General features: G+C 37.8%; 4 protein-coding genes and 2 pseudogenes across 8 annotated transcripts; 2 read left to right on the top strand and 4 right to left on the bottom strand.

Moving 5' to 3' along the window:
• Positions 1-904: 904 nt before the first annotated feature.
• Positions 905-6,103, top strand: LOC104718272 (lysine-specific demethylase JMJ14). 3 transcript variants are annotated; one of them, XM_010435981.3, is made up of 12 exons: positions 905-1,166; positions 1,287-1,319; positions 1,473-1,547; positions 1,870-1,947; positions 2,053-2,550; positions 2,668-2,892; positions 3,143-3,304; positions 3,466-3,834; positions 4,024-4,804; positions 4,896-4,999; positions 5,102-5,299; positions 5,516-6,103. In XM_010435981.3, the coding sequence occupies exons 2-12, from the start codon at positions 1,314-1,316 to the stop codon at positions 5,804-5,806; spliced, it is 2,787 nt and encodes a 928-aa protein (XP_010434283.2). In that variant the 5' UTR covers positions 905-1,166; positions 1,287-1,313; the 3' UTR covers positions 5,807-6,103. The 3 variants fall into 3 exon arrangements, with proteins under 3 accessions (XP_010434283.2, XP_010434282.2, XP_087325191.1); XM_010435980.3 differs by having other exon boundaries at positions 1,046-1,166; positions 1,242-1,319; XM_087469065.1 differs by having other exon boundaries at positions 1,143-1,319.
• Positions 6,104-6,121: 18 nt separating this feature from the next.
• On the bottom strand, positions 6,122-8,954 carry LOC104718271 (gamma-soluble NSF attachment protein). Its single transcript, XM_010435978.3, has 9 exons — positions 8,644-8,954; positions 7,974-8,041; positions 7,783-7,867; positions 7,523-7,681; positions 7,222-7,359; positions 7,042-7,120; positions 6,809-6,888; positions 6,528-6,657; positions 6,122-6,387 (listed from the first exon to the last, which is right to left on the bottom strand). Exons 1-9 carry the CDS (start codon positions 8,685-8,687, stop codon positions 6,295-6,297), a joined length of 876 nt encoding a protein of 291 aa, XP_010434280.1. The 5' UTR covers positions 8,688-8,954; the 3' UTR covers positions 6,122-6,294.
• Positions 8,955-9,307: 353 nt separating this feature from the next.
• LOC104718269 (uncharacterized) lies at positions 9,308-9,974 on the top strand. Its single transcript, XM_010435977.3, has one exon. It carries the CDS (start codon positions 9,308-9,310, stop codon positions 9,824-9,826), a length of 519 nt encoding a protein of 172 aa, XP_010434279.1. The 3' UTR covers positions 9,827-9,974.
• On the bottom strand, positions 9,824-13,602 carry LOC104718270 (subtilisin-like protease SBT2.2; annotated as a pseudogene). The gene is made up of 10 exons (XR_015568440.1): positions 13,215-13,602; positions 12,844-13,003; positions 12,342-12,742; positions 12,159-12,254; positions 11,995-12,067; positions 11,626-11,908; positions 11,209-11,543; positions 10,851-11,121; positions 10,481-10,766; positions 9,824-10,405 (listed from the first exon to the last, which is right to left on the bottom strand). The product of XR_015568440.1 is annotated as a subtilisin-like protease SBT2.2 (transcript).
• Positions 13,603-15,225: 1,623 nt separating this feature from the next.
• On the bottom strand, positions 15,226-16,651 carry LOC104718268 (uncharacterized; annotated as a pseudogene). Its single transcript, XR_015568439.1, has 2 exons — positions 15,581-16,651; positions 15,226-15,464 (listed from the first exon to the last, which is right to left on the bottom strand). The product of XR_015568439.1 is annotated as an uncharacterized LOC104718268 (transcript).
• Positions 16,652-16,660: 9 nt separating this feature from the next.
• LOC104718267 (putative UDP-arabinose 4-epimerase 3) lies at positions 16,661-19,813 on the bottom strand. The gene is made up of 10 exons (XM_010435976.3): positions 19,483-19,813; positions 18,787-18,957; positions 18,560-18,684; positions 18,340-18,453; positions 18,131-18,238; positions 17,954-18,045; positions 17,721-17,862; positions 17,546-17,640; positions 17,331-17,460; positions 16,661-17,224 (listed from the first exon to the last, which is right to left on the bottom strand). The coding sequence occupies exons 2-10, from the start codon at positions 18,839-18,841 to the stop codon at positions 16,853-16,855; spliced, it is 1,233 nt and encodes a 410-aa protein (XP_010434278.1). The 5' UTR covers positions 18,842-18,957; positions 19,483-19,813; the 3' UTR covers positions 16,661-16,852.
• Between the last annotated feature and the right edge of the window lie 512 nt (positions 19,814-20,325).

The raw sequence follows: 20,325 nt of genomic DNA, 5'->3' as shown, positions 1-20,325 counted from the left end.
TTCTATTATGAATATCTATTTCCAAAAATATTCTTTTTTTTTATGGTCTTTAGTAATGACATAGATTGGTTACACTAATTGTTTTCTCAAGGACTATATCGCCAAGTCTGCAATTCCTCCTCCGTTTGAGCTTTTTAAGCAAGTTGTGAACAAACAAACATTTATATCATAGTTTTGATTGACGGTTAAGTTCAATTTTCTTTATTCATTTTCTAATCTTTCATGCAACAGGACTTGTGTCCATGTGGAGTAACAAAAAGATTATAGTGGCACTATGTGTTTTTAGAAAATAGTTGATCGGCAAATTTCAAAATCAATTTGTAGTGATCAGAATCTTAAGATAACAATTGTAAATGTTCATTTCTTTTCATCATAATTGATTCCAGTTTGAAGCGAATTTTGTACATGGTTATTACTTTTAATGTTTTTTTTAACTAGAAGAAAAAGATTAAGAATCCCTCAGATATATTTAATCATAATGTTTAAATATATATACACATCAGAAAGTTTTTCTAAGTCAATTTGTCAATATCAAACAAATTTTTCCGAAGATATGATAAATCCTTATTTTATGACTTTTATCTTTTATATATCAATTTTAATTCAAAATCTTTACTTTAATGGAAGCTTTAAGTAGATTATGATAATTTTAACGTAAATTTGTTACATTAATTTCAAATTAACAATAAAAAATCATGATATAAATATTTTTAAATGCAAACTATTGCTTCAATAGTGCAATACAAATACAATAATGTAGTTTTTGTAATTGTGAAGATTATTATTATTATTATTATTATACTTTTTTGACATAGCTTATCATTTTTGTAAAAGAAATAAATAAATAAAAAAACTAGAAAAAACTTTGAGATATATTTAACCTAAGATTTGTTTTTGGTGAAACGTTTTTTTTTTCGTCAAACATAGTTTAACCAAAGGTGAAACTGTAAAAGTAAATGTTCCAAATCTCGTAAAAAAAACGAATGCCCCCAAAAGTACTCTCATTTATTTCTTGCGTAGATTTTTTTTTCTGACTTTATTTATTACTTGCAACTGAGTTATTGTTACAGATTGAGTTCTCTTTCCGACAAATCTTTTTAAGTTTATGCGTTCTTCTTCTTCTGGGTTTCTTATTAGGGTTTCGAAACGGCACTGCTGCATTTCAAGTAAGAGTTTTTCTCTTTCAACAGATCCTTTTTTATATATTTCTTAGGTCTCACTCACGCGGGGTTTTAAAAAAGTATCGGGCTTTGTGAAACCTAATCTCACTCTCGAAAATGGACCAGCTTGCATCTCTAGCAGAGTCTGTGGCTATGGAGGTTCTCCTTCTTATCCTTTTTGCTTCTTTGATTTTTGTGTGTTTTGGTTTCCTCCCCTCGACTTTGTAACCTCTAATTTGCATGTTTTTTGCTAGATTCAATTCACTGTTGCAGTTTTCTGAATGTGGGATTGTGTATTTCTTTTTGTTACAGGAAGATTCTGAGAACCAATCGATTAAAAGGGAGAGTAGCGTTGAACCTGACTCCTCTAGTCCTCCTAGTCCCAAAGTAAGCTAATATGTATGACTTGTAGTATCTTTCTCCAGTCAATTTGGTTTCTCTAGCAACTATCAAAATGACTTGTTTATTTTGCTTAACCCGTTCTGAGTCACGATTCTCTAGGTTTAGGTCAGTTTCTGAGAGTGATTCTTATGGTTTTTGTTGGATATTTAGCAATACAACTACTTGGTTGGTTCTTAAGAAATTTAGCATTCTCTCACCCATGGATAAAGAACTGGTCTTATAATAGTCCCTACTTTGTTACCTTCTGACTATTCCAAGAATAGATGAATCTGGTTCCTAAATGATGTCCATTTGTTTTGTATTTGAGATTACTGCGAGGTGGAATCCATCAGAACCTTGCAGGCCGTCGGTTGATGACGCTCCCATATTTTATCCCACTAATGAGGTATGTTTTGTAAATTCTAGCTGCAGTTTTGGTTCTGTCTTGGTAATTTAAGTGTTGTCTAATTAAAAGTTTTATATCCTTTTTTTGATGATTCATCATGGTTAGGATTTTGATGATCCCCTTGGTTACATAGAAAAGTTGCGTTCTAAAGCTGAATCATATGGCATATGTCGAATAGTACCGCCTGTTGCATGGAGACCTCCCTGCCCTCTTAAGGAGAAAAACATATGGGAGGAATCTAAATTTCCCACCCGGATTCAGCTGATTGACTTGCTTCAAAATAGAGAACCGATTAAAAAATCTACCAAAAGCAAGAAGAGAAAACGGAGAAGAGTCAAAACTGGATACACAAGAAGAAAGAGAGATTCAGGCGGTGATACTTCTTCCTCTAGTGATGGCGAAGGAAAATTTGGTTTTCAGACTGGGCCAGATTTTACCTTGGAAGAGTTTCAGAAGTACGATGAATACTTTAAGGAGTGTTATTTTCAGGCAGAGGATCATACTGGTTCCAAAGCGTTTGAGAGTAAGAAATTTAAACCTAAGGTTAAAGACATCGAAGGTGAATATTGGCGGATAGTGGAGCAAGCAACTGATGAAGTAGAGGTATGTAAAGGCAGCTGTATGTTAACATGTGTACTATTTCGGTCTTACTTGGTTTCACCATTTTCTTTTGCAGAAGATTCTTCTAACTCGCTGCTCTTGTTTTTGGCCTTATGACAGGTTTACTATGGAGCTGACTTGGAAACAAAGAAGTTTGGAAGTGGTTTCCCTAAGTATTCACCGGGGCATCTTAAATGTGAAGCAGATCAATACTCTAAATGTGGTTGGAACCTAAATAATTTATCCCGTCTTCCCGGATCTGTACTAGCTTTTGAGAGCTGCGATATCTCAGGAGTCATTGTGCCATGGCTTTATGTTGGAATGTGCTTTTCAACTTTTTGTTGGGTAAGACTCTTGTTAATTTCTTGAATTGCATAAATAACCTTTTGATATTTCCTGGAAACTTTGTTGCTTAAAAAAAAGGCTAATGAAAGAGTTATATGAAGACATGTTTTATTGGTGAATCAAAATTATATTACTTACAGGAAGTAACGCCTTTGGAACCAAAATTATAGAATTGATGCATTTTTCATGTGGCCTCTAGGAGCTATGTACTAACCATCTGCAATTTGCCCGCTTACTTTGTTTGAAACAGCATGTTGAAGATCATCACCTCTATTCCTTGAACTACTTACACACAGGCGATCCAAAAGTTTGGTATGGGATCCCCGGAAACCATTACGCTTCATTTGAAACCGCAATGAAAAAGCGTCTTCCAGATTTGTTTGAAGAGCAGCCTGACTTGCTACATCAACTGGTGAAAACTTTTCTCCCAATTCGTCTTTCATTTCAAGCTTTGCTGATTAATTGTAACTCCTTACATGTGTAATGATTTGGCAGAGTTGCCGTTTGGTTAGAATAATATGTATCTCATTCTGCAACTCCCTTTTTTGCTGTTCTTTTTTCTCTTTTTATCAGGTCACTCAATTATCTCCAAGAATCTTAAAAGAGGAGGGCGTACCTGTCTATCGAGCTGTCCAGCGCAGTGGAGAATTTATCCTAACCTTTCCTAAGGCCTATCACTCTGGGTTTAATTGTGGTTTCAACTGTGCGGAAGCAGTAAATGTTGCACCAGTTGATTGGCTGGTTCATGGACAGAATGCAGTGGAAGGCTATAGCAAGCAGCGGCGAAAGAGTTCATTGTCACATGACAAGCTGCTTCTTGGAGCAGCTATGGAAGCTGTTTATTCCCTCTGGGAGCTTTCACTTTTCAAGAAGAAAACTCCTGTGATTGCGAGATGGAAAAGGGTTTGTAGCGAGGATGGATTGCTTACGAAGGCAGTCAAGGTGATTCTTATTCTCTGTTCTTTTTCATTTGCTTACATATGCATGTATATACTCAAACACGCATAGACAATACGTTACATTTCATATATTGACAATTATCTTCTGAAGTAATTGTCTAATAATCCACCTGATTGTTGATAAGATTAAATCAAACATTTTCAATGGGACTAACATAGCTGAGGTTAGCAGAAACGGGTGCAGATGGAAGAAGAAAGACTAAACAACCTTCAAGACGGTTTTAGCTTGCTTAAGATGGAGGGTGATTTTGACATTAAGAGAGAACGGGAGTGCTTCTTGTGCTTCTATGACTTGCATATGTCTGCCTCAAGCTGCAAGTGTTCCCCCAACCGGTTTGCATGTCTTACACACGCCAAGGATCTTTGTTCATGTGAAAATAAGGAGAGATTTGTCCTAATTCGCCACACCTTGGATGAGTTACGGGCATTGGTCAAAGCTCTAGAAGGGGATCCCGATGCCATAGACGAATGGGCAAGTAAATGCCGTGACCAGTATCCTCCACAGCATCAGAGAGTAAAAGAATATTCTTACCTCCAGGCTAGCTCATTTTCAAAGAGCCGTGGTTCATCAAAAGTACAGCAACGAGAACAAAGCAATCTTCAGTCAGTTTCCGAACACTTACAAAGTGATCTAACCACAAACAAGGAAGTTCAGTTGAAACAAGATGGTGATCAAAATGTAAACTGCATCAATGATAAGTCAGCTGTCACGGATGTAAAACTTGGTGAGGGAGGTAAGTTTGACGAGAAGAAGATTTTGGTTGAATCTCAAAATCGACATTCAGTTTCAGATGTAGGGTGTAGCGACATGGCGAAGAAACTAGATGGTTGTTTAGAAGGGAAGGACCAAGAAGCTGCAACCAATAGGCTACGTCACTCTGTTGAGCTCTTGAGCACTGGATCTCTCGTTGTTAAAAAGCTCTGGTGCAGTAAACAAGCCATATACCCAAAAGGTGAGATGAATTGAGGATTTTTGGGTGAGCTTTTGTACTTGAGCATTTTTTTATGCCTTCTAAGACTTTTGCTTTTGATTGAATGTTGCAGGGTTCAAGAGCCGTGTTAAGTTTTTAAGCGTGCTTGACCCAACAAAACTAACCAACTACATCTCAGAGGTTCTGGATGCAGGGCTTCTTGGTCCACTGTTCAGGGTACACTAATTATGTAGTGGTTTCGAGATTATAAGTGAAATCTGTTTATCAGTCATAACAAATAAAGGAAGTAAGTTACTTATTAATCAGTATTATTTCCAGGTCTCAGTAGAAGATTACCCCACTGAGAATTTCTCGAATGTATCTGTTGAGAAGTGCTGGCAAATGGTGACACAAAGGCTCAAACTCGAAATTATCAAGAGATGTGATCAACCAGTGAGCTCTTTGACCTCTTTACAACCTTTGGAGAGTATAAATGGGCATGAAATGTTTGGATTAATCTCACCGCACGTGATTAAGGTAAACAATTAATTTCTCACATTGCCATAAAACTATGTTCTTCTGGATCTTCTTGGGGGAAAAGATTCATCCTTTTTTCATGTTTGCTGGATGAGAAGCTCCCATCTTCTGTTTTAGTCTCCTTGAGTATCTTCCTTACTAGTTTGCATGAATATTGTATATTTTCTTTCATTTTGCTTGCAAGTGTTCTGGACTGAAAGTTAACATTGTGGATAGGTGGTTGAGTCTCTTGATCCGAAGCACCAATTGGAGGAGTATTGGAACCAAAAGGCAGTGAAACTGTTTGGTGCTGAACCAACAAAGGAAGAAGAAAAAGATGATACAGAGAAAGGAGGGGCTTCAGACCCCTCTTTGGACCGAGACACAAGGCTTTTGCGTGGACTGTTGAAGAAGGCGACACCTGAAGAATTAGTTATGATGCATGGACTTCTGTGCGGTGAGGCACGCAACACCGAGCTCAAGGAAGAGCTCTCTACTTTGGTAGATAAGATGGAGAAAAGTCCTTGACGACTGAGCAAGCAGATGACACACACTAACACCCTTTGAAGTTGATTTTGTTTGTTGTTCCTTTGTTATGCTGCAGTTACTCTGTATAAGTCGAGAAATCTAGAGAGGCAACAATATATATATAGACAGAAGGAGTTACTTCGTTGACATGTCTTTCCTTTTTACTAAAGAAAAGGATTAGGGAATTAACGATTGTATTGTTATTGTATCGCCTTTGCAATGTACCATTGTACTCTATTTCATTTGCTTATTTGTACCAGCTTCAACTGAAGAAAAAGAAAAGCTTTTTACTATTAATAGACGATTTCAAAGAAGAACCAGAATAAACTTGAACTGTATATCACCTTTTTAACGAACCTGTATGCGCTGTATAAACAAATAAAAATAACAACTTTAAGAGTGTTTGCTTGTGTTTTAAAGAAGAAAAAAACACGCACACATCCGAATTCAGAGCCTAGAAATCTGAATCTGTACAAAGAGGAGAAACTTTAAGTGAGATCATCCTCGTCGAGATCATCATTAGTGTTCATCTGAATTGGAGTAACATCTCCAGTGGGCAGCTTTCTTGCCAACTTGATGATCTGCAGATAAAATACTTCTCCGTATTAGATTGCAGTAGTTTAATGAAACTTATACGATCATCTGGTGTCACAATAATCAGCATAATTCAGAAACACAGAGAGACAGTATTAGGATTAGACAGATCATTTAAGTGAATTACCGAATGATCCAAATTGGAGACAGTGCTTGAACTCGCCACCTTCTTGATTTCTTCAATGTCTCCTTCATTATAGGCTGTGAGAAGTCTAGTAGCACTTCGGCTCTGATCACTCTTCAGAAAAGCATCAATCCTACCCAAAAGAAGAAAAATATTCAGACAATAATTTGGTATCACATTTCCTAAATCGTTCATGTTTTCTTGTTCGTAGTAACATATTCGGTCCAGGTATTATTAGTATTGACTAACCGAGTGGCTGTATAAAGAGAGACGAGTATACTCACTGAGAACAGTCATTGTAGCATTTTTCTGCCTGCTTCAGGTCATGAGCGTACAGATATACGATGATTGCACTAAGATAGGCCTGAAAGAAATGGTGTTAAGGAGGAAACAGTTAACTCGCATCACTAACATTCAGAGATACAAGAGAATTGGTCTGAGTTAGGCAAAAAGCATCAAGGTTGAAAATAGGTGGAACCAAAATGGTACTATAAGTTAAGAGCGCATATACTCATACCTTACACTGGCTATTTGTGGCATCACACTTATCAGCAGCTACACCCAATCTTAAGAAAAAGGTTGCAGCATCTGTGAACCTACAAATTACAATATGTGTGCCAATCAAGTACTATATCAAATAGAGAGATAATGATTTTCCATGATACCTCGTGTGATTTTTAAGAAAGCAAGAACTTACTTCTCGAGCTTTATGTAGACATTAGCACAAGCACGGTACAGATCAAAGGCCATTTGGTCCCTCCCATCCTCTTCAAGAATTTCACAAGCATCAGTGTAGAGTTGGATGGCGTCATCTGGTTTGACATCTTCCAAGGCACTGAAACAAATTATTGAATATGTTACAAAGAAAAACGGAGCAGCTCAAGAAGCCACACTCACTAACACATAGAGGACATCAGAGCCAATGGCATTTAGAAAATAGGTAGTATACAAAATCATGAAATCCAATTTCTTCTTTAAAGATGTCAACATAAAATTACCGGGCAGCCTTCCCAAGCGCATCTGATGCGGGTTGTGCCCTTCCACACTCAGTATAGAGCTCAGACGCCTTTCTATAGAAATCAGCAACTTCATTCCAAATACTTAGCTTCTGTGCTAGGGCAGCAGCAGACTCCATATGCTTTGCAGCATCCCAGGGACTATTAGATATTAAGGATAACACTAAATAGAATAATACTATGTGGATACAACAGAAATAAACAGCAGCAGAATATACTCTTTAACGAAATTATTTGGATACGAAGCTTGCATCTCTTGTCCTTTTGAAGCTTTCTCGAGAGCCACTTTCGCTTTCTCATATTTGTTTGATGCCCTAAACCCATTTGCTGTTTTTCATGGATGAAAAGGAGTATAAGATGACAAATTCAAAATCAGGTCTCATTCCGGCACGGAAAGAATCTGCCATAGGGGAAACTACACATTGTTACCCACCTGCTTGTTCATACAGCTCAGTAGCCCCTCTCCAATCAGCACTCCATCTAGTAAGCGTGAGTTTTGTCCTGTGAAAAAAACGAAGAACCAAAAAATGCTTAAAAGGATGGTTAATAACAGAAAGTGATCACTGACATGTAGGAAAGCGAGAAACAAAACAAGACCATTTTAAAAGCAAAGACGATGTCAATCCTTGTCAAAACGGGAACAATATTACATTCAATACTCATAATCAACTATTGAAGCCAATACAATCACATTTTAAACACCAGGATATACCAAAAAGAGAAGTAGTTCAGAGGACTTTGCAGCGCAGCTCAAAAGTCTCAAAGACCTAATTTTGACTTGAGTAGCAGGACTATCTCATTGAATCTAATCAAAAGAAGTGTTCTTCAACTTAAAAGCAAACTCAAATTAAACTATTCCTATCCAACAATACACGAGATCCTAGATTCTTCTCTTTCCCCAGCAAAAAGACCTTGATCGAGATGCAAAAATGGACCACGAAGAAGTTTCTCGATCAGAGTGTTACAAACAGAAAGCATTATATTAAACCCACCAAAAGAGCACGATTAACCCAAAAAAGATGCCCTAAAACCCAAATCGAAATCTTACTTCCACCGATCATTAACCTCATACAGAGAGACAGAGGGAGGAAAGAAAAGCATACATTTTGTCGGCTTTGGACATCATTTTATCAGGATCCGAAGACATGACTGCCTCAATAAAGTTTCCCGGCGATTTAGCGAATTCGGAGATCGATCTGCAAATTTAGAGTCGCTCCACTCTCTGATCAAAGGATTTTGGAAAAAAAATCTTCTATTTTTGGTTATAACTTGTATTACCGAAATTTTTGGACTTTATCTTCCTCATATATAATATTATAATTAAATTAATATTCTTTATCTTATTACTTCTATATTCATATTCAAAATAACAAAAAAAAAAACACAATACTTTCGTAATGTTTCAAATTACACCATCTTTCAGATTTGTGTCCTTTCTAGTTTTTAGGATTCCAAAGCTCATCATTTAGTTGAAAACTAACAAAAATATAATCTTTATACTAAAATTTACTTGTATCTCACCTTCTCTTGGTTCATATCTTCACAAGTCAAGCTCATGACAATAACATGATCCTGAAACTGAGATGTAGGTAAGAAGTAGACATTCAACGTTAATCTCCCAACACACTTCTCCTACTTCCCATCATCTACAATCTCTCTACTCTATAAATTACAACACTATTGAATCCAAACATCATCAAACAAACAACTTCAACACAAAAAGAAGAAGCATCTCTTACTAAAAGTCCAAAAACTTGTTCAGCTACAATGACAAACTCAAGAGTTTACCTCTGCCTAATCTTTCTCTCATTGGTTACTACTCGACCTGTGCTCTGCTCTCGCAGTCCGAGACACGCAGCACCATCAGCTGCAATAGGGAAGAAGCATGGGAAAGCACATGTTCATTCTCCGGCATTGCTTGTTTCTGGTTCCCCCAAGGTTGATTCATCCTCATCCTCATCCTCCTCCATGACCAAGATTGATGAGCCTGCAACAAACTCTGTTTCTGATTCCCCCAGGGTAGATTCATCATCCTCCTCCATGATGACCAAGATTGATGAGCCTGCAACAAACTCTGCGATAGCCGGTTTCTTCAGGCATAAATTCCCATTCCAAGGCTGGCCTTTCCACAAGTATGCTCCTTTCCCAATGGGTAAGCCTACAAATCCCTCTGTTCCTGCTACAACACCGTCGTCTTCTGGAGCTGCTTCTGCTGAGGAAGAGGAATCTGAGAAGGTGCCTTCTTCTCCAAACAAAGGAAACAACAGAGATGGAGGCAACGCGTAATGAATGAATATTTATTGTGTTTAATGAATGTTGAATCTATATTCTAGTTTTACATATTGTAACAAATAAAATGTACCATGTATTATATAAAATGCTATGTGACATTTACATGGAAAAAGAAATTAATACAATTTATCTTATCTACTAAGTTCCCATGCTCATTGTTTTGAGGCAATTTTCACTGTGACAGACACAGGAATATGAACAACGTGTCCTGCATTTCCAAACAGCTTGATTCCCCCAAAGCTAGCAATAGAGCTGTTCTTCTTTGCTGTGAGGATCACATTAAGTAGCTTTGTCTCTCCACTTGCTATAGAGAACTGAGTAGGAGATACCTTCATTAAAACATCAAAAGGAGTAACCAAACCGACGTTATAGGTCTCATTTCCAGCAATGTTTGTCACTAGTCTTTCGACAGTTCGCGTGTTGTTAAGCCTCGAGACAGTGATGGACGGCAAGTTGAGGTCAGATCCACTGATTGTTGCATTTCTAAGCATACAATTCTTGCCAGTGTAGTTGAAAACCGCTGGAGCTGATCCATTGATCCCACAAAGAAATGACATATAGTCTTCATATAACCTGCATAGACAGAGAGAGACCGTTAGAATGATCTACATTTGGTTATATTAAAATGTGGAAAAGAGTCAGTTTAGCTCACTAGTATCAAAGATTAGGCCAGGATCCAAAGCTGCGGTTGCGTTCACAAAGCCATTCCCCATATCAAATGGGGTTGCCGGAGTCAAGGTTTGATCAGGGTTAGCATAAGCACGCTGAGCCATTATCGCCTCGCCTTTATTGTCAAACAGAACTGAGGTTGTTGAAAGTGCAGATGCAATGGCTGAAGGACTGAACTTTTTGAACTTCTGCTTGATCAATGCAGCCACACCAGCTACATGAGGAGCAGCCATGCTAGTACCAGACATCATTGCAAAATTTTCTCCTAAAAAGAGCAAAAAAGAACACAAAAAGCTGACATGGGAATGTCTTTAGCTATAACAATGTCATGCTTTGGAGATTTGTATACCTTCAAACTCAGTGGATTCGGTGGCAGCGGAACTCCAAGCTCCCCAAATGGAGTTTCCAGGAGCTACAAGGTTTGGTTTCAAAATGTCTGCGTCGTTAAAAAGACTGTCTTCTGGATCAGGTCCTCTTGCTGAGTAGTACATAATCTTGGGAGCTCTGTCTCTGAAGTTAGGATTTTGTCCACCTGAAATGGCTGCAACTGCCCCAAATCTAACAATCTCCTTGGTGGTTCCACTTCTTTCAAGAGTAGAGTTATAGTACTTGAGTAAAACCTATATATAAATTACATATTGTCATTAGATAGTTATTCCAGAAGAATCAAGAGATTAAGTGTTACATTTTTCTAGTTATATTCTCACCTTAGAATCTTCTGAGGATGGAATTATGATGCCGGGCATGTCCATCGGTGTAGGATTGATCTGAAAACCAAGGACATATGGGTCCATATAGAACACAACACCCTTTGCAGTTAGATTCTTGGCAACAGCTAAAGCTTGTTTAATAGTGGACAGCCCGAGCACGAAACGGATAGAGTAGCTACATATCAGGAGATTCCCATGGACAAGATCCTTATCAAAGTTGTCATAGTCTTGGCATTCACCTACATACATGTCTTTATCTACTACTGAACTTTTGTTCTTCAATGCATCAAGAGCAGAGATCAGTGTGTACTTCTTGCCTTCATCTGTAGGAACTAGAAAAAGAAAAAGAAAACAGCAATTCAAAGATAAGTCATTAAAAACTTAGCTGATGAAATGAAACCAGATAAGACTTACGTGCAAGTCCTATGCCTGGAATAGATACATTGTTGCCTAAAGTAATGGAATTAGAGTAAACTCGGTCGTGAGTAGCAGCACCAACTGTGAAAATCCATGGGCTGAAGGAGGACATGCTCTTGGGAGAAGGACCTGTGTTTCCTGCAGCTTGCACTACGAATATACCGGCCTTAACAGCTGATAGCATAGCCATATCTAGCGGGTTAAAGAACGTGGCTACACCAGGAGGACGTCGATTAGGTGTGATGGATAGACTTAATATGTCAACTCCATCTTGTGCTGCCTAACAAAATTCATAACCACTGGAAAGTGTCATGGAAAGATCGATACATTCTAGTAATGAATTGAAAAATTATGTAAATGCTTTACCTGGTCTATGGCAGCAACAACATCTGCAGCAAATCCCCCAAAACTCTTATACAATGCCTTGTAAACAGAAATACTGGCACATATCAAAACATGTCATTAGTACACTCACTCAATGCAATATGAATGATATAAAGATGCTATCTAGTTAATGTCTAACTACTTACTGCGCACGAGGAGCGATTCCACTAGCACTTCCAAAGTTATGGCCAGAAACTACAGCTGAGACCCCATGGTTTCCTGCTGCAATGGAAGCTGTGTGCCTGTTTCATCAAGATAACAACAATATTTAGTAGCAGAATGTAAAGAAGATGCCAAATTATTCAACATTACCAACAAGTTATACTTACGTGCCATGGCCATCACCATCAAAAGGTGAAGCATAGTCCTCAGATGAATTGAAAATCCCTCTAGTAATAGCTGACTGAGCAAAATGGCGAGCTCCAACAAGCTTCCTATTACACGAGCCCGATGGGAAATCTGGTGTAACTTCACAAACCCCTGAGAAATGATTAGGAATGGGATACTGACGCTGTGAAGTGTCAGTGCCGTTGAAACTAGGATGAGTTGGGTCAATGCCAGTGTCAATAAACCCGATAACAATTCCTTCTCCAGCAGTTTCAAATCCACCTTCTTTAACCCATGCACCTTTTGGTAGACCCATGAACTGAGGTGTATAAGTTGTTGCCGTCCTTACAGAAAAATCCAACACTACGTTTGCTACTTCCTTTCTCTTTGACAGCTTATCAGCCTTTTTTAAAAGCAAATAAGAGAAAAATTAAGAACATTTACAATGAAGAAACCAAACATATATAGTATAAGCTGATAAAACATGGATACGATCAGGATTACCTGTTGTGAGCTAACAAAGACAGCAAACCCATTGATGAGATAATGTTAGCTATAAAGCTTAATATACTTTTCTCCCTTCAATGCATTTCTAAGCAAAGAGTCATGAGCTTGAGCAATTGCTGATCTCCTTGATCTCCAATAACGTGATTTCGAGATGTTCCTGTATATAACCAGAGAAACTGAATTCAACACCAGAGAAGACTCTACACAAACAAACAAAAGAGTGAACCTTTATACACAAAATCCAGTTTCTAGTGCTGTTCAAAAGCATGATAGTTAAGTGAATCATACAATGCATGTACCTAAAGGTGAACTCCTTCACTAACCAAAAATAGCTGAAAATCCAAGATTCCAAAGCAAAATGCAAATACCTTGGTTGAAGTTTTGGTCTAGTGAACTTGGAAGTGTCTCCATGTTTGGAATTATCTCTGACCCTTGTCACTTCTGCTTCTTGTTGGAAAAGATGAAGAGTAGGAGCTTGTCTGAGAGTAACAATGTAAACAGCCGTAGTAGAGTTGACATCAGAATCATCATAATCTTGTCCAAATGAGTTCGACAAAAAACCAAAACAGAACAGAAGGAAAACCCCAAAATTCACCATTGAAACTCTCCTCATATCTCACTCACTCACTGATTAAAAAAGAAAAACCCCCAAGAAACCAACCAAATGCTTAAATAAGAAGATAAAGAAAGAAGGAAAGAAAAAAGCTGCAAAAAGAAGAAGAAATCATGAAGCAAACATGGTGAGTTAGTGGAATCTGCAGAAAGAAAAAAAAGGAACTGCCTTTTATTTATTTTTTTCGTGTTGGAGACGGTGAAAAGAAGAGTAAGCTCATATATATATATATATATATATACTTAATATATTGTATATAGTAGTATATATAGTACACAAGATAGATATGATTTTTAGCAGAAAGAAGAAGGAACCCAAAACTCACGAGAATCTGAAACCTTTTTTTTTAATTGTTTATTGGAATCTGTGAATATTTTTTGAACGTTTTAACACTCTACAGAGTCTACACTACAGGGTCCCCCAGAGAGCGAGAGGCAATGAAAAGGACGAGCACAGTGTTTTTTGGAAGAAAAGATAAAACAGAGTTTTGCAAATTTAGCTGTTGGAACTTGTCGGCTCGGATTTTTTTATTTTATTTTTTTACTTAAATTAAGCTTTTTTAGTAACTTCCACAAATTTTACTGAAAATCTTAAAGATTTCAATGTAATACTAATAAGTATTCCATTATTCCTGTTTTTGATCATTATATAAAAATTTGATTCTAATAGTCTGTCACTTTTTAATTGAGAACTCCAATTCGTTAAAATGAAATAGTATCATTTCGAATCTCCGATCAAGAAATAAACAATAACAACAACAGGTAACGACTATATATATTAACATATGATTAAAGTTGTCGCAGCCTTCTTTATAGTATGTTTTGATCTTTGATGTATTTAAATTAAAAAGCTGAGATTTAGCTAATGGGTGGGGTAAACGTGAAGCATCATTAGGAGTGTTAATGGTGTCACACCGTTATGTTACTTATTTTTTTTGACTTTGCGACTCTTTCGTACTTTTTTTATTTTGTTTTCTATCTTTTCTTTCAACGGCACAATTCTTGTAAATCATCATCTTGAAGAAGATTCGATTCTATAAGTCATACAAAATTTATTCCTAGATGTAAAGTAATGTACGTGACTCGGATTATCAGTTTTCGCCTCTACCAAATCTTGTTTTACCACTTTTCGGGTTTAGATTCCAGACCCGACCGAATTGAAAAAAGATCGGCCAAGAAGAGTCACCTGTAGGGTTGAAGCTAGATTGAAAAAGCCAACCAAATCCGAAATGTCCATGATTAGATAAGTTAGATAAATTTGTATCTATCACTTATGTAGTATTCATCTGCAATAGTTTTACCATTTTGGTTAGTAATGGTGCCCTTAGTTTTGATTATTCTGAATTTCTGATCATGAATTTCACTACAAACAAGCATTTCTGCATTTTACTTCTCATTCAACTAACCACACTTGTAAAGTATAACACATGTAACAGCTTTTAGGCAAACTAAACACCAACCAAAAAGACTGGGGTCCGATTTCAAACTATAGTTACCTAACTTTGAACTATTCGAATGTGAACTAAACCCGAAAATGTAATGTCTACGCCTAATAAGAATTAACATTTTCCAAAGCCCTTTGCTATGGCATTGCAGATGTATGGTTGTCATCGCAGCATCAGTGAGCAAGAACCTTTCACCACAGCTCCCTAAACAATGTATTAACTTCTACCTAAACAATCCATAAACAAGGACCAGAGAGGCTACATACGGTTGGAAACTTGGAACCGATTAAGCCCTTCTTCCCTAATAGCGACCAATGTCTGATTAGTTTCTAAGAGGGTATTAAGTTCTTCAAAATGGCTCAACAAAGTTGCTGTTAACTACGTAACACAGACTTACATATGGTGATGATAAAACAGGTTTAATGGAATGAAACACAAGAAGATAAGGCAAAAAACACTCACTCGTCACCAAAATCTACAAACTTTGCAAGCTAAGATAGATCAGAGAGATTGCAGGCTAAAGTTACGAAAGGCAACAATGAAAGCACCACAATTGTAAACCTGAGGAAGTCCAACCAAACAACTTTAATAACGCCTTCACAATCTCAAGATAACAGCAAACAAAAAGCAGTAAAAAAAACCCAAGACAAAGACTCATATTCTCATTCACTGCTAACCTAATCACTGCTGCTGCTGATTATGTGGCGGTGGTGGCATGCCAGGACGCGGTGGAGCAAACCCACCAGGAGGAGGAACCATTCCAGGGCGTTGCGGAGGCATTCCTTGCATCCCATGAGGTGGAGGAGGAGGAGGTCCTCTCATCATACCACCAGGAGGAACCATTGGCCTTTGCCCATACTGAGGCGGCGGTGGTCCAGAAAACTGCTGCGGCGGTGGCCTCATACCGTAAGGCGGAGGAGGACCTCTTCCCATAGGAGGACCTTGACCACCAAAAGCTGGAGGCGGTGGCAACATCTGTCCCGGAGGTCGAATAATTGGAGGAGCAGAGAGCTGAGGCGGACGAGAGATCTGAGGCTGCATCATCCCAGGAGATGGTCCACCGACACCACGAACAGGACCAGACAGTCCAGGCTGAGCTTGAACTAACGGACCTGTAGGCACACCACGTCCAGCAGCACGACCGATTCCTGGACCAGCAACAGCAGCCGCAGAGCCAGCTTTAGCACGAGACTCGTCAGGAGGAGGCGGTCCTTCAACAGTCATCGAGATTACTTCTTCACCTCTAAGCAACACCAAACCGAGCGTACGGCGATCTTCTCGCTCTTCGTTGATCTTCTTCCCTTTAGCTGGCGGAAGCTTACGAAACTCCTCGCAATCGCCGAGAACGAGGTTCATGTGACGGTCGAACGCCATGAACTTCCCAACGAGCTGTCTCCCGTCTTGGATCGTCACTCGCATCCTGTAGTTTATGAACTGAAGCATCTTCGAACTCTTCGACATCGACATTTTTTCTCCCGATTCAACAGTTAACACTCGCTAACTAGCAAAGATTCAAGCCGGCGAAGTCGAGTACGCCGGTGGATCGAGATTAGGGTTTCAAAAACTAAATCGAGAGGCCAAATTTGGGGTTTTTTTTTGGCTGTGCTAAACGAGAACTGTGAAATTTCTAGGGTTTATAAAAAAAAAAATATTACACTCTTTTTCTCTTATGGGCTTAATTTCATATTAGGCCCAGTGGGTTTCACATCGATAATCTATATAAAAAAAAATATTTATTACGGGCTTATTGCGTCATATTGAATTTTGTAACCCTTTATATATATAAAATCACTGATTAATTCTTACATAAACTGTATCAAATTACCATTAATAATAATTATTGAACTGTAATTCTGTAACAAATCAATTCCTTTTCTATAAGCTAATCTCTCAAAAAACAAATTATGCAAGAAGTTTAAAATTTAAAACTTTTTTTGTTTTTGGGTCTTTTAAGAAGAAGCATATCCATGGGGATGAGTCTTTTGCCACTTCCAAGCAACTTCAAGACTTTCTTGAAGATTAGTGTAACGAGCAGACCAATTCAGATCTCTAAGAATCTTTGCCGGATCACTGTAAACCTCTGCGTAATCTCCAGGTCTTCGAGGCAAGAAATCTACTTTGATGTCTACTCCTGTCGCTTTTTTACAAGCTTCCACGAACTCCTTCACCGATCTTCCTTTCCCAGTACCTACATTGTAGATTCCGACATTTCTAGGCTTAGCTTTCTCCAAAGCCTTCACGTGAGCATCTACAAGGTCAGTAACGTCTATGTAGTCACGAACACAGGTTCCATCTCCTGTTTTGTAGTCTGTTCCTTTCACCTATGCATAGATAAATCAAATTTGAATCCATTTTTTTATCAAGTTGTAAGAGTTGAGTCAAGAAGAAGCATGGAGAGTCTGATGAGTGTTTTTTTTAGTCTTTTACCTGCAGGCCTGGAATCACGCCGCGAGCTGCATCAAAACAAGCACCTGAAATCCGACCGTGTTCGCGTAGCTCAGGTTTTGGAGCTTCTCCTAGTCTACCTTCTGGATCTGAACCTATCACGTTAAAGTATCTGTGGAAGTAATAAAAGATCATCAGACAATGTTTGGTTGATCCAAACCAGAATCAGAGACGTTTTTAGAAACGTGGAACTTGACCTTAGGATCATGACTGCCATGTCAGAGTTTTTAGAAAAATCCAGGATCATGTCTTCAGCCATCTTCTTAGCTTTTCCATACGGGTTAATAGGGACCTAAAAAATCGATAATTTCCAAAGTTGATGAGACATGATCATGCGAAAGAGAGGGTTTTCTGAAACTGTTTTTTGAGTACCTGTGGAGTAACTTCAACAATAGGCATTTTGTCAGGTTCTCCATAAGTGGCACATGTGCTTGAATATATCAACTTCTTCACTTTATGTCTAGCCACAGCTTCAAGAACTACTAATGTGTTTGATGTGATATTGTGGTAATACCTACACAACAAAAAAACCGACATGAGATTAGCCACAAAGAATTCATATCTTGCAGAGATGTTATGAGCAAAACAGTGGCTAGAGATTGTACTTTAGAGGATCTAGAGTGCTCTCTCCAACATATGCTACAGCAGCAAAATGCATAACAGCATCAAACGCGTTCTCCGAGAAGATTTTCTCGACCTGAAATGAACAAAACACATACTTCATACAAAAGACCAGGAGCAAACGCTCAAAAGAATCATATATAGGGATATGAAAAACTTACAGCTTTGGCATCTCCTAAATCAGCATAAATGAATTGAAGCCTCCCAGCTTCTGGGAACAATCCCTGTAAGACCTTGACGGCGCCAAGATTCCCACGAGAAAGATTGTCCTGTTTGTGTGACAAAAATGATTAGTGTTACAAAGTTAAACATTGCAGTTTGACTACTTCTCCAATGGATCACACAATACAATCCAAGAAAGAAACTTTACCACAATGGTGACACGGTATGACTCCTTTAGCAGCCTCAACGCAGCATGTGATCCGATATATCCAGCACCACCAGTGACTAACACATGAGTCACGCCTTCCTCACTGCGAGAGAACTGTGAAGAACAACAAATTGCAGCAAGAATGAGATTACAAAAACACCAACTAAACCAGATTTAAGAGAAATGTTTTGACATCTAAAGTGAGTAACACTTGAGTTACCGCGGTTGGAGACGTGAAACTGGGTGCATGCTTGAGCATAATAATGCATAAAGCTGTAAGAGAAACAACCAAGATAATCCTGCCCATGACATTGCTCTTCCTTTTGGGTTCTAAGTATTCCATCCCTGAATTTTTATCAAAATCAAAGAAAATGATTGATCATCTAGACATCTAAAATTGTTGCAGAGACTCAACATATCTATGTTATATTGTAGTAGACTACTAACCTCCAAGAGGTCTTGAGTTTCTTCCTTGACTTCTAGCTCTAGAGAAACTTAGCATTGGGAGATTCAGAAGAATCTGAACTTAAAAATATCTCAAAGTCTTCTTTATCTTTTTTGATATTGAGACAAACAAATTCAAGATTTTTCAGTAGCCAGCAATCATGAAGCTCATTGCTGTTTGGAGTCATACAAGAAAAAAACAAAGTCAAAAAACATATACTACCATAGAAAAGAGGAGAAAAATATAAAATATGATTGGAAGTGGGACCTTAATGAAAGAATCAAAAAACAAAGAAAAGGACAGACAAAAAGATGAATAATACATACATTTATGAAAAAAATAAGATCAAAGTTTCAATTAATAATTAAGTTCTAATTTCATATGTTAATTGGAAAGAGAAAACAAAAAGGTTCTTAGGCAAAAGAGAGAGAGAGCATGTTTGTCAGAACAGAACAAAACAAAAAACAGAGAAACAAAAATGCAAGAAGTGTAAAAGTCATCGAATTTAATCGAAATTTCTTAGCTTTATGAAAAACCCATCTCAGAAATCACGGATCAGAACAAACCCACAAACGTTTCGATTTCCAATTTTGTATTCGGATTCAACAAAATTTTGATCAGATGTTTGTAAATCAGGTATAACAAAAATTGGGTAAAGAGGAAGAGACAAGACATAGATAGATAGAGAGAGAGAGTACCTGAGAATTTCGCATTGAGAGAGAGGGATAGGGAGGAAGAAGAAGAAGAGGTGTGTGAAGAATGGTTGAAATGGCGAAAGGCAAGAACGTTATTAAGGTAGAGAGAGAGAGAGAAGAACGTAAGAGAAACTTAAGGGAGAGAAAGAGAGAGAAGATAGGGGGGGAGAAGCGAAGGAAGAAGAAGAAGAAAGTGAGGAGAAACGTGCAATGCAAAACGAAACCACAACTACGAGACCTGGTCACCACTCTCTTCTCCCCTCCCCCCTTCAATTAAGGTCTCTCACCTTTTTGGAAAGAAGAAAAAAAATATATTAAGGGAGAAATTTAGAAACAAATCCTTCAACTTTTACTAAATTACACTTTTAACCCTCAAGTATTTTTTTTTATACTGATCCATCCGACCCGAGTTTTTGTAGTTTCATCGTCGTGTCAGAATCTGGTACTACGCAAGTGCGTGAAGTTTTTGTTTCATTTCAGTGAATGTGAGATATGTTTTACCAAAAACGGTGTTGACCAAATAAAGAAGTTTTCATAAACGTGAGACTACATTCAAGGTCAAAAACATTAACTGATGATGATGTATGTACAATAAATATGGCTTCTTAATTACTTTTATCCGTTTTTATCTCCCAATAAGTGTAATAAATTTTTGTGAAAATAAAAGATGGCAACCTTGTTTCCATTTACATCCAAGCATGAGAACATATCATTCAAAACCAACCTTGTTTCTAATAGTGACTAATATCAATCAAAGTCAAACAAAAAAAACAAAGTCGTTGTTGGAATGCATGTCGTCGACACAAATGAGTTTCTTCCTTTCATTTCATGGATATTAGTTAATTT

This window comes from Camelina sativa, chromosome 10 (genome assembly GCF_030686135.1).
Source record: "Camelina sativa cultivar CO46 ecotype springtype chromosome 10, ASM3068613v1".
Taxonomy (NCBI): Eukaryota; Viridiplantae; Streptophyta; class Magnoliopsida; order Brassicales; family Brassicaceae; genus Camelina; species Camelina sativa.
The sequence above is the reverse complement of the archived record's forward strand: the minus strand, read 5'-3'. Positions and strand labels throughout refer to the sequence as shown.

Excerpts from the sequence above, each read along its gene's own strand:
- LOC104718272 (XM_010435980.3), top strand. The coding sequence starts at position 1,278 with ATGGACCAGCTTGCATCTCTAGCAGAGTCTGTGGCTATGGAG. Across the intron at positions 2,893-3,142 it reads GCTTTTCAACTTTTTGTTGG|CATGTTGAAGATCATCACCT; the intron begins GTAAGACTCTTG and ends TGTTTGAAACAG. Across the intron at positions 4,805-4,895 it reads ACAAGCCATATACCCAAAAG|GGTTCAAGAGCCGTGTTAAG; the intron begins GTGAGATGAATT and ends TGAATGTTGCAG.
- LOC104718271 (XM_010435978.3), bottom strand. The coding sequence starts at position 8,687 with ATGTCTTCGGATCCTGATAAAATGATGTCCAAAGCCGACAAAAT. Across the intron at positions 8,042-8,643 it reads ATGTCCAAAGCCGACAAAAT|GACAAAACTCACGCTTACTA; the intron begins GTATGCTTTTCT and ends TTTTTTTCACAG. Across the intron at positions 6,658-6,808 it reads TGCTACAATGACTGTTCTCA|GATTGATGCTTTTCTGAAGA; the intron begins GTGAGTATACTC and ends TCTTTTGGGTAG.
- LOC104718269 (XM_010435977.3), top strand. The coding sequence starts at position 9,308 with ATGACAAACTCAAGAGTTTACCTCTGCCTAATCTTTCTCTCATTGGTT.
- LOC104718267 (XM_010435976.3), bottom strand. The coding sequence starts at position 18,841 with ATGCTAAGTTTCTCTAGAGCTAGAAGTCAAGGAAGAAACTCAAGACCT. Across the intron at positions 18,454-18,559 it reads GTTTCACGTCTCCAACCGCG|TTCTCTCGCAGTGAGGAAGG; the intron begins GTAACTCAAGTG and ends TGTTCTTCACAG. Across the intron at positions 17,641-17,720 it reads TTGTTGAAGTTACTCCACAG|GTCCCTATTAACCCGTATGG; the intron begins GTACTCAAAAAA and ends TCGATTTTTTAG.